This window comes from Molothrus ater, chromosome 7 (assembly GCF_012460135.2).
Source record: "Molothrus ater isolate BHLD 08-10-18 breed brown headed cowbird chromosome 7, BPBGC_Mater_1.1, whole genome shotgun sequence".
NCBI lineage: Eukaryota > Metazoa > Chordata > Aves > Passeriformes > Icteridae > Molothrus > Molothrus ater.
The window spans coordinates 31,559,685-31,571,742 of NC_050484.2; the positions used below are offsets into that span (position 1 = coordinate 31,559,685).

General features: G+C 40.3%; 1 protein-coding gene across 1 annotated transcript in view; it reads right to left on the minus strand.

Annotated features, from left to right (window-relative positions):
• The window catches only part of TMEM163 (transmembrane protein 163), an 87,855-nt gene that overhangs the window by 24,977 nt on the left and 50,820 nt on the right, over positions 1-12,058 (minus strand). The window contains exons 3-4 of the mRNA XM_036386583.2: positions 10,450-10,493; positions 9,259-9,350 (exon numbers count right to left, since the gene is read on the minus strand). Coding sequence (XP_036242476.1) covers positions 9,259-9,350; positions 10,450-10,493 — 136 coding nt within the window. The remainder of the gene's footprint in view (positions 1-9,258; positions 9,351-10,449; positions 10,494-12,058) is intronic.

Sequence of the window (12,058 nt, forward strand, 5' to 3'; positions counted from 1 at the left end):
TCTCAGCACCCTGCCCAAACTGCACCTTGGAAACTTCCCACAATGAGGGCTCTGCCACATCCCTGGGGAGGCTGTTCCAGTGATTGATTGCTCTCACTGTAAAAACTTCCTTTTTGGTATCAAGATTGCTTGCCTTATTCACAGAAAACATTTTGATCATTTCAACTGAGCTACAGGGGTAAATATGACAAAAAAGAACTAGAAAAAAAATCAATGTATAAAGCACAAGGATTTGTATTCGTATTCTTGAGATAGGAACTCTATTCTCACATTTGCAAAGCTGCCATCTAAACAAGCTTCTGTTCCTCATCCAATTCTCTGGCAGCCACAATGCTGTAAATAAAAGACAATACTTCTAATTTCTGAGTGTATTCTGGTTACTCTACAAGAGCTGATTTACCCTATTTTAATTCTGCACTTCCTTGATTCTTAAGAATCTTACCACGTTATATTTTCCTAAGAGAAATGAGATTTCCACCATGGAAGTTAATAGTAGAACAATTTCTCAGAGAGGCTGTGGAGCCTCCATCCTTTGGAAGTTTTGGAGAGCTGACTGGATGAAGTTTTGAGTGCCTTATTCTGATCTCACAGCTCCCTCTGCTCTGAGCAAGAGCTTGTGCCAGAGACCTCCTGAGGCCCCTTCCAACCTGCAGTATCCTGTGAACCCATTAATTTTTAGCCACAAAATCTTTAACTCTGCAGGCTCTGTCAAGATCTTTCAGTACTAATGACTCCTAATAGCCCACAGAAAAGGAAATGTTAAAATCTCTGCAGGCTGTTTTCACCACTGAAGTGGTGAAAAATATTATTCTGCAAGAAACTGTAACTTTACATTAAAATGAGCTGCAGGCCAATATAAGCTCTAAGCCAAGAGTAATGTGAGCTTCTTCAGCAAAGCTGAGAAAATCAGTTTTATGATGGATACAGAATTTAATCTCTGGGTAAACCCCCCAGTTAAACCTCTAGAGTTTAAGGAAGAAAAAAATATATAAAATTAATTATTCTAATAAAAACTGTAAAAGTGCTAAATCCTGTTTCCCTATGATTAGAAGGGATTTTAGTATTAGTGGCTGACAGAGTGAATATCATGCAGGGAATCATTCAGGGGAAGTCACATGGTGTAACACAGAAGGCAGTTGTCCAGGAGGTTTTTGCTGTCAGAAGTTAGGAAAATATTTTTGAGCATGAAGTATTCACTCACTTTCTAATTCTGTATCTATACTTTTTTCTCAATTGTCTTCCATGTCTAACCCCATGGGAGGAACCCTTTACCATCTCTTTGCCTTGCTGGTACTCTTGTTTTCATTCTTCCTTCCCCAAATCAAACACACATTACATTCTGTCACTGCTCCTTCATTAATAACTTGGAACTTGCAATAACCTGCTCCACATTTCTTCTGGAGGAGAGGCTGTCAGCCTGTTTAAACACTGGAACTATGGCAGCTCTCACAGCCTCCTTAACACAGCCAAGTGTAAAATGCCAATTACAGCCAGCCCAGGAATCCTCAAGTGCAGTCAAAACTGAATGTTGGAATCTAAAGGATAAGGATTTGGAGGAAAAGGTTCAAATTTGGCCACCAAAAAAAAAGATTTTCTGGTGGCAAATAAGTGGGATCTGCTTGGTGGAGATGATGAGAAGCAGGGTAGGGAAAATCTGCTGTCACACAAGTGAGGGATAGGAGGAATTGAGCAAGGGCCACTCCTGCCATGGAAAAAGGGTGTGAAAAGAAGCAGAGGGGAGCCCCAAGCAGCTGAGCTGGGGATGTCTGCCAGCAGCACCCTGCTCACAGGCCAGGCACAGCAGGGGCAGGCGGCAGCAGCAGCTCTGTTCTGGGGACTGCGCCTCTGTGGCAGCAAGGGCCTGTCCAGTGCACAGCACACTGTGCCACAGCTTTGCTGCTCTTTCCTTTAAATAGAGAATTCCAAATTACAATGCAGCTGTTCACTAACATTTGCTGCTGTTCTGCAACGTGGCAGTCACATTTTTCATGAGGGTGACATCCAGAACTCCGACAACTGTAACATCTGCCTCTGAAACTCATTAAAGGACTTTTTCTAAAAAGAACTAGCCACTGTGACATATTATGGTAATACACAGGCAAAAGATGCAATATTAGCTTCAGTCTTGAGAGTCCTGTCATGCTCTACTGCTAATCTAAAGCTTCCTTGTGTCCAATTAGGCAGTTGTATTAGCTACTGGTGTAGCTTCTCTGTTATCAAGTGTAGCTCCTGGAGAGGTTTTGGACACCAAACTGTACAGAATCACAGCTGTTCAGGGTATTTACACCTGTCTGGTGCTCAGTGAGGAGGGAATGGAGTCAATTTAAGACACTCTTTAAAAGGAACCAAGTGGGCTTGCTGTTCATCACACATGTTCCATAATCCACCCCCAACTGCCAGGATCCAGATCAGCATCATTACAGCTACTCTGTTTTTCTCACCATAAAAAAACATAAGCCCAAACTAGATTACACAATAAAGAGAATACAAGTAATAGTCCAAATGACCACTGAAAATCAGTTTTTCAATTATTGTGTTAGAAAAGTGTGTGATATCACATGGTCTAACTTAAAAGACACTGAGGGGAAATGCTGTTTATGTCTGAGACTCAGATCAGCTCTGCTAGGGAACCATTTCATGCTGAAAGTGTTACAGGCCTTCTAAAACTTTTATTATCCCTTAGGATTTCAACTGGTTGCTGCAGAACAGGGCATTTACATACTTTAACATCATGCAGCTGAACTGGGGCAACATTTCCATAAATAATTTGATACTCCAGGTATGGAATATCTACCAGAAAAAGCTAACAGACATTTCTACAACTGGGGGGACTTCAAAAACTCTCAGGACCTGTTTTCTAGCTCCTAGTCTGCACAGGCTCTGCAGCTGCACTTGGAGTACACCTGCCTTACAACCACCCTCCTGGCTCCAGCACTGCTCCTCCCTTGCAGCAGATGATCAGAGACTCTGCCATTCCCCTGAACCTAGAAATTAAACCCTTTTGAGAACTTCTATAATGTTCATTTTTATGGTGATCATCAAACTCCAGCACAGGAAACATCATATCCCTGATTTTATATGCATAGGCCTATGTGTAAATAGTAGGCAATATACACAAATCCTGCTTAATCAACCACCAGTCAAGTAAAAGGAAAGGCTTTCATAGGTTTGGGATCTAGCTCCAGTAAAATCATTGCCAAGTCTACAGATGCCACAGTTTTTGAAACAGATTTTAGAATATATAAATATATACATTTTCTATTTCAAATTTAATATAACTTGTATGTGCAATGATTTTTTGGGTGTGTTTGCACAAGGCATAAATGCATTTCTGTCTGGGTAAGAGCAAAGTCTGTGATTTATTTACTTTTTTTCTGAATATGGGATAATGAATTTATGGAGAAATTATGATGTTTGTTAAATCAGCCATATGAAGCACCTCTTGTATTTGGCACTGTACCTGGATTTTGGCCAAATATCTCAGAAGAAAGAATGATTTAGAAATTTTCAGTGTGGTTAAGAAGAAACTATACCTCTGCTCCTATAAAGCAGATATCCAAGCACAGGTGAACACTCCCTTTGAAAACCCCTTACTTTGAGCCTCATTCTGTAGGAGAGACGTGAAAATGTGCTGTGAGACCAAACCCCTGGGAGCTGAGAACCACACATGAGCTGCAGAGGTGGGCTCTGAGCTGTTTGCAGCTCCATGCAGTTGACATTTTTCCAGATCACTTAGGTATTCCATTCACTCATCACAAAAGAGCTTTGCCTCCAGCCACAGAGGTTTGCCCTGAACTGTGGGTAGGTGTGGATTTTGCCATCTGTGCTTCGAGTCTCTTTCATGTGCATGGTATAGATAAAATTATCCACAGTTTTTTCAATGTGACTGATATGTTGGGTCTGAACCCAGAGGATTATTTTCATTCAACACTACCTAAATAGACAGTGCTCATTTAGCTGGGTTAACCAGTACAGCAGAGCCAACCCTCACATGAAAATTTAAATACAATAGAAATACTGAAAATTTGGGTGGTTTTATTCAATTCTGTGAACCAAGAGAGAACATGCCCTGGAACCATCTAGATCAATATGCTTTCTTTTAGAATCAGAGGAAGAGAGAAGAGCCAGACCTAACTTTGCAGTATGACAGCCATAAAAGGTGGCTTCTAATTCTTTCAAGCTTTGAGTGCAAAAGTAGGATACATCAGAATCCCCATATTCCCCATATGCCTAATTGTAATGCACATATATTCAGGATAAGTTCTGCAAGACTCCCCATGGCCAGATACCAGGGTAAATATTCCCAAGTGGTGTCATCTGAACATGAGCAAGAGAGAAAAAAGGGTTACAATTACTTTGGAAGGAGAGGCTCTCTCTCTCTCTTAGGGTCTCATCACATTTCCCCATGTGATTTCTCACATAATTTCTGACGAGGAGCAATCAAATATCTTTCTTAGAGACTGCTTTAGTTGAAGCTAAATAAGAAATTCTTGGATTAAGCTGTTATAGCTGTGTTCTTCTGAATGTCAAAACAGGTGAGATCACCAGTTCTTCCTCCCCATAGTTTAGGAATCCATTAAGAAGCAAATCCTCTGAGCAGGCATTCTTCAGGGGGCAAATGGCCTCAGCATCCTGAAGGTACCAAATCCACAGCCACAGCAGAGGTGAGGAGATGAAAGTTAAGTTACAGGCACATAGCAAAGCATTTAGGTAATGTCTAATTGCAAAATGACTCTTCTCTTCTGGCAAAAAGCTTTCTCAGAAGCAGGTGGAGGTATGACAGATATCTGCACCCATGTCTACCACACTGTAGATTTTAATTCCTGTAATTTTAGTATTACTGCTCATGTTTCAGATAACAGCTCCACCAATAGAAAAAAAAGAAAGGACATATCTGCATTCATTATGTATTATGTCATGGCAACATAGAGCACCACAAGTGTGTTTAAAATGATTAATCCACGATATAATTTAATTTTCTTATTAGGTAATTAAGGAATGTGTAGCCAGAGACTGAAATACACAATCAAAAGAAACAAGCAAACAAACAAACAGAACCACAACACCAAAATAGTGAAAGAAACATAAGAAATGTGTGTCTTCTGCTCTTGCCATAATCCAGAATGTTCATTATGAGTCAGGATTCCTATTTACTCTGGCACTGGGTTAAGAAAGATGTTGATAGACTGGTTCCTGGGAAACACAGAATTTAACTTGATACCATCAACAAAATAATATATAGCAAACACCAGCTGCAACTGTCAAGAATCACTGTTTTAAATATGCTGTACAGAGTTGGATTTTGCAATAAAAAACCCAGTAGCCAAAAATCCCAGAATGGATCCCACAGGCATAGGCAAATACTGGGTCCTGTACTGCATTGTACAGAAAAGCAAGATATTTCCAACCAACTGTACTGAAAGAGCTCTGGGTTTTAAAGATTTCCCATAAGGCTGTGTACATGTAGTTATTCTGTTTTTCCAATCCTTCCTTTTTTGGTGGTATTTCTCACTTTCTCTTCAGACACAGCTCCTGCACTCCAGCCAAGTCCTGCATTCCTGAATTTAACAGAAGCTAAAAGCTGCCCCTGGCTGTGTAGCCAGTGAGTAGTTCAATATCTTATGAGACATTTTTCCAGTCTTCTATTAAGAAATTTCTTCTACAGCTCTTGACTGAGTTTATTTAAGCACGTGAAAAACCACTGTTGCCAAACCAGTGTCAATAAAGTTCTTCTTCAGCAGATTTATATTTGCTTCAGCAACCCAATAAGCTACCAAGTTGCTAAGGGTTTACTAAAGGGCAAAATATTCAAGGCATTTGTAAACTGGATATGGAGAGCAGCCAGGAGGACCACTGACATTTCTTTGCACGTCTTAAACACCTCAGTCAATTTCAGTTGTAGATTTTCATCTTTAGTGGACATTTCAAATTATTTCTCCGGTTATTTCAGCACTTTTTTCTTTCTTTAATTCCTTGATCATTGCTTTTTGATGACTTGTTCAGCACCTTTACATTTCCTGCATGTTAATTTACAACCTAGCAGTTCACACTGAGCAGATCAAGTACTCATGAACTATGCATGTACTCTGACTCTCTTCCCAGATATCTGTAGTCCTTCCCAACTCTTGCATTGCCTCAAGACCTACAATTCTCTCAAGGACTCTTCTAAAAAAGCATCAAATATTCATCCCACTCCCACATACTCTTTCATTAATGAGCCAGCTAGGCAGAGCCAAGCAGTGTCTCAATCTTGCAGTGGTTTAATTCCTGATCTTGGTGAATGTTTTAGCCTTGGCTTTTCTTTCATGTGGGCACCAATGACACATCCAGGAGCAGTCTGAGCAACAGCAGGAAGGGTGACAGAACTCTAGAAGAGGCAGTAAAGGACTCTGGAGCTAAAGGAATTTTCTCATCAATGCTCCCAGTGAAAGCAGAGCTTTGAGATGGCTGAATCTGGAGAATCAACAAATGGTTACAGGGCTGGTGCCACTGCCAGGGGTTCAGCCTCTTCTGAGCTGTGTGTGGTTGACACCCTGGAGGGAAGGGACGAACCAAAGGGATGAACTCTGAAAAAGAACCTTCTCATCTCACCCCAGAAAACAAGAGAAATCAAATGATCTAATAAAAATGAAACATATTAAGCAGAGTTAAGCTCAGCAGGACACATTTGCATGATGGTTTCAGCACTCCAGTTGCCCTGAAGTCAAATGGAAATGCATTGGTTCCTCTGAGCAGAACTTGGCACAGCAAGCATTTCTGTACCCTTGGGAGTGCCAGCCCATCAATGCTGCAGCTCCAACTGCCATATGGCTACAGCTTAGGCAAGACTACGCATTTCTTTCACATCTTAGCATTTGATTCTCAGTATTTAATTCACAGCACATCATGAGTCAGGATGTATTCTCTGTGCCTTCTTCTGGAGGTGTGTTTTTCAGGCTATCTTTATGTTCTCTCTCAATGACGTCCAGGAGCTGGGACTGACTCTAACGCTGCCTTCCCATGAGAGGCTTTACACTGATTTTAACAGATTTTGGATCAATCTCTTGCTGTCAGGTTTATGAAAGAGGAGGTTTTATAAATTTGCAAAACACAATTAATTGGCAATTCCACTTGGCTTTTGCCAAGGAGATAAGGGTTTTTTCAGATCTGTTAGGATACACAGACAAGTGTAATGTTTAAATCAATAAGAGAGACCTATAAATAAAGAACTAAACTGAAGCCACTTTGGCACACCTTATTCTGGTAAACAGACCCCTGCACTTGGGCAGAATATGGCCAGGCACACAAAAACAGGAATAACACACAGCACAACCTAAGAACCCACACAGTCCAGGAGTCTGAGGGAGGAGGCTCACAGAAAACAGGGATGGTGACAGACCAGGTGGAGTTAGAGGCACATATGATGCAAAGATTGATTATTCATAAGCTGAGCAAGCAGCCAGCAGGCATCATTGCAACATTCTCCCAGTGTCAAGGAGGAAAAACAATTACGTGCAGTGTTTCAAGCTAGAGATTGATTAAACACAACAGGAAATTAGAAATGTGGTTCCCTCAAAAATCTGACACAGTAAGAGCTGCCTCAAGCAGCACAACCATCTCATCATCTCTTTGCTTTCAGTACTGTGGTGGAAACACAGTTCTGGAAACAGGGATAACCAGGCTGCTATCCAGTGATTCATATTCCCAGCACATGGGAACATTCTTTCACTGAACTCATAATGAAACCCAAACTGTCTTCAACTAATGGGCATGGCAAGTAATTCACTGACTTAATTCAGTCTTATTAAAGCAGAGGGATTATATGAAAGCAAATTAAAAATGAGCATTAAAAACCAGGAAAATATGTTTACTATTTTGCCTGTTCACTTTACTGGCTTAGCCACAGGGATATGTTGAGTCCTCTTTTGTATATTGTATTCTTTTAAATACTTTACAAGGTTCACTTGAAAAAGCCCAACAGAAGATTTCAAAAATATGTTAATTGAATGTTGACAGGAATCTCTGTGGACACCCACAAAAGCAAGATGCTAAGAAAATGTCTGTTAAAATCTCCAAATCTGTGCAGGAAGACTAATTTTAATCACATTTTTCTGATTTTATTTTTATGAATCAATGCCACATCAGTCTTTTATGGCCTTTTATTCCAAACTGTTCTGTATGGAGCCCTGCCAGAAAGGAATTCACAGCCCTGGCAAGCTGTTGCATGAGCCTGAGTGAAGGCATGTAAAAATACTGCTTACTTTTTCTCAGTTTTTAGAAAAAGATTGTGAAGATGTGATTGAGACCCTCCAGTGTGGTTTTTTGTTGTTGGTTTTCTGTGGGTTTTTTTTTATCCTATCAGTTATGCAACGTTTGGTTTCATCAAGCTGCCCTTTGTTAAAAGGACATCATGAGAGGTGTTTCAGCCCAGAACCTACTGTATCCCCCTTTACTATAAAATTGCAGTCCATTCCAGGGGACAGTTGAACTAATTTCCAGCCAGATGGGATGCTGCCAGAAATGGCAGTACAGAGAAAAACCAAAAACAGGCAAATGTACTGCAATTCTCCACCTAGATGCCCAAAATTCGAATAAGAATTTTAAAACTTTTTTATGCACTAGTTGGAAAAATTCTTGATTCAATCTCCACCTGATCCTCTCAGGTATCATATGAATCACCCATAGAAATGCTGCACGATGATGCAGAACACAATTCCCACTGTGATCAATACTGCACTTCATATGTAAAGACCTTTTCCCCCCCGCCATAGGACATATACATCAAATATTTAATATGGAAAAAAATTTGCTTGCAAAGTAAGCATAAAGAAGACATGCATCATTGCTATGCTCTTACTTTTAAAAAAAAGTGATTTATATTCAAACTTCTTGAGAGAAGTACAAATATAATACAAGCATCAATTTCAAAAAACATACTCTAGTAAGAATAATTCAGTAAGATGCGAAATGAAAGATTTACAAATCTATTACAGATTGCAAATACAGTTCACTTGATACAGGTGCTGCAAGAGAAACCAAATTCCAAAGGCCTTGTCATTGCTATGTTGGCTAAAAAGAAACTGAAAATCCCAACCACGGGGAGGTTTGCCTAAGGAGGGGCTGCGTGTTTGGGAGCGAGCAGTGAGCTCGCAGAAGGAAAGAATACTTGCTGACAGGACAAAAGGCTTTTGTCAAAGCTCTGGAATGTGCAGCCTCCCAGGCCGACACCAAAAGCTCTGCAGGCCCCTGGCAGAGGCAGAAGAAGTGCAGTGTACTCACATGTACTCCCTGTGTGCAGAGTGCACCGCGGCCGCGTTGCTGTAGCGCCACAAAACTATCGCTGATGACAAAACGTCCAGGGTGGCATCAAACTGCAAGAGAGACAGAGTCAATTGTCCTGTGGGCCACTCAGTGTGCCCTGCACTAAGAGCAAAGCCTTTACCATCCTGCTGCACAGACACAAAGCAGCTTCAAATAAATCACTTTAATGAGGGCACGATTTACGTTTCTTGAATTGATTTTCATGTTTTTGCCGTGTATTATTGCACAGTGATACACTTCAGAGCTCCAAAAGTCAATGAATGGATTAAAAAAAATTGAATTTTTAATCTATCAGCTGTGAAGAAGTTAAGAAAAAACAAACATCACAGTCTGCCACTGTAGCACTCCAAGAGTTAAAATACTAATACGATCCTAATGCAAAGACTGTAAAGAAATAAGTGTAGAAAATTGCCTGCAGTCACTAATTTCCTGCAAGAGCTTTTGTTTCCAACCAAGAAAATATTAACTTCTTCTCCAAAATCCCACCCAGATTTCATCATACATGAATTTATTATTCTGTATCATCAGCAAAATTGCCATGTTTGTATTCCCAATTAATGCAGATGTGGTGTCAGGAACACTGAAAACCAGGCCTGTCCCACGTCAAACTTCCTACAGAGTCAATCTGACCTTTAGAATTGAAAGCTAAAGATAAATTATTTGATATGAGTCATTGCTTGTCATTAGGAATTTTTTGCTCTGCCACGAATCTGGAAAGTCATGGCAAGGACTGGAGAGAAAAGCTGCCCTCCCAAAGTCAAGAACAGTCTTAGCATCAGCTTCAATGGGAACAGTTCAGAAGGGAAATTCAGAATTTGGTTCAAGTTCAACAACAAAAATGATTTGTAGTTGAGAGATTTTGTATAAGAAAACCATATCTGCTGGATAACATCTATCAACACTAAGGTATGAGCATGGATTTTAACTCCAGGATGGGATTTAATGGGCAGAAAAGGAAAAAGTATAATTAGAGTATTTTTGCCACCCTTTCCAATTCTTGACTTTAACAATATGTTTTCTAATCCATTATTGACTTTGCACACCTTTCCATGAACTTACCATAAGAAAAAATGCAGTATTTTATGTTCAGAAAAGGCCCTTGGAAAGGAAAAAAAGAGTAGATAATATTTCAATTGCATCTCTACTTACAGCAAATCCAAAGGATGATGCACTGTATCTCATTACGGAGACAGCTGAAGGAAAGAAAATATTATTTAGAATCACTTTAAACTTTCTTTGCATTTTTTTTCTTTTTCTGCTGTTCAAGAGCTACAAAACCAGTTTTAACACATGGATTTACTTTCACCCAATTCCCACTAGAACAACCTGACCCAACACTTAGAAAATGTCTACAAAAAGACTTTGTGCCACAGGAAATGGTCAGAACACTGAAGAGATTTCTTCCAAAACTGTAATGGGGGAGATGGAGCAGCATTCAAGTCTGCTCATGAAAGAAGCTGTGGTTTACATGCAGATTTTAACAAAAACATTTTGAAACCACAATACCAAACTCCCAGAAAACTCAACACATCTCAAAGTGCTCCTTGCTCCAGCCAGGAGTTTCAGGCCACCTGAACTGGATGACAGAAAACCACACAGGCCCATTGAGACATCTTGAGTGCCATCTTTTGGCAAAAAGCCCAAGGGTAACTCACACAGCCCCCAGAAATGCTGCAGATCCCAGAACTGCAGTGACTTCCAACACAAAAATATCAGGAGGAGAAGTTTTGAGCAGCCCTGGTTTTGACCACACAATACCTTCTAAAACATAACCAAGACTGAAAATGTGCTAATACCTAGGAAAAAAACACAATTTAAAAAATTTTTACTCCTCACATCCTAGTTTCATCACTTCATTTTCTAATTCTAGGAAGGCTTGTGCCAGAACAAATACTCCAAAAGCCCAGAGGAACAGCAGGGAAGAAGCAGTGGGACAACTCCTCCTCTCCAGCAGTGGGAGAGGAGCCTCCTGGAGATGGGACTGCACCAAATGCAGCTCTCAGGGTCACAGCAACCCCAGGCAAGCTCTCAGGCACTGGGCACTCCATCCTTCTTGCTATGTTTTGTGAAGGGCCACCTGAACCTCTGCTCCCTGGATAAAATCACAGAGCTCCAGCTCCTGTATTTAGAGGGCTTGAAATAAAGCCTAGAAGATTGATTTGTCTACTCTTATATGAACAGATACCAGCTAACTTAGTAAGAACATATTCTTGTAGAACAAATACCAAATAAACCAAAAAACAGACTCGTCAATGACTTCTGTCAATCTCAGGCTGACAAACCCAATATCTGGTTCTCAGTGTTCATTAGAGCAGCTTGGCAGAAGAGACACTGATTTGACTGCTCTTTTCAGTAACAGCAAGCTGCAGTTCTGTGGCACTTACCTGGATAAACAGAAATTAAATTCTTGGGAAAAAAAACCTTTTTGTTATGGATCTAAGACCTAGGTGTGGTCATGAGCAAGCCAAATGTCACAAATATTTGGGCTTTATCATTACATTTGGCCGAAACACAAAGAAAAGTCATCAAGGTTCCTCTCCAGACTCCAATTTTCTCAAAGCTGAAGGGAATTGAAACAGTGTAGATTTACATCTCCCTCTCATTTTTAAACCATAATCTCCCACACTTCATTCCCTAGGTAAAAAAAGAAGCTGTATTTCTTGGTCAGACTTGCCAGTGATCTGCAAATTTCAACACTTCACTGCATAATAACATATTGCCTATCGAATTTTCATTGTCTGCCTCCTTAGAGGCATAT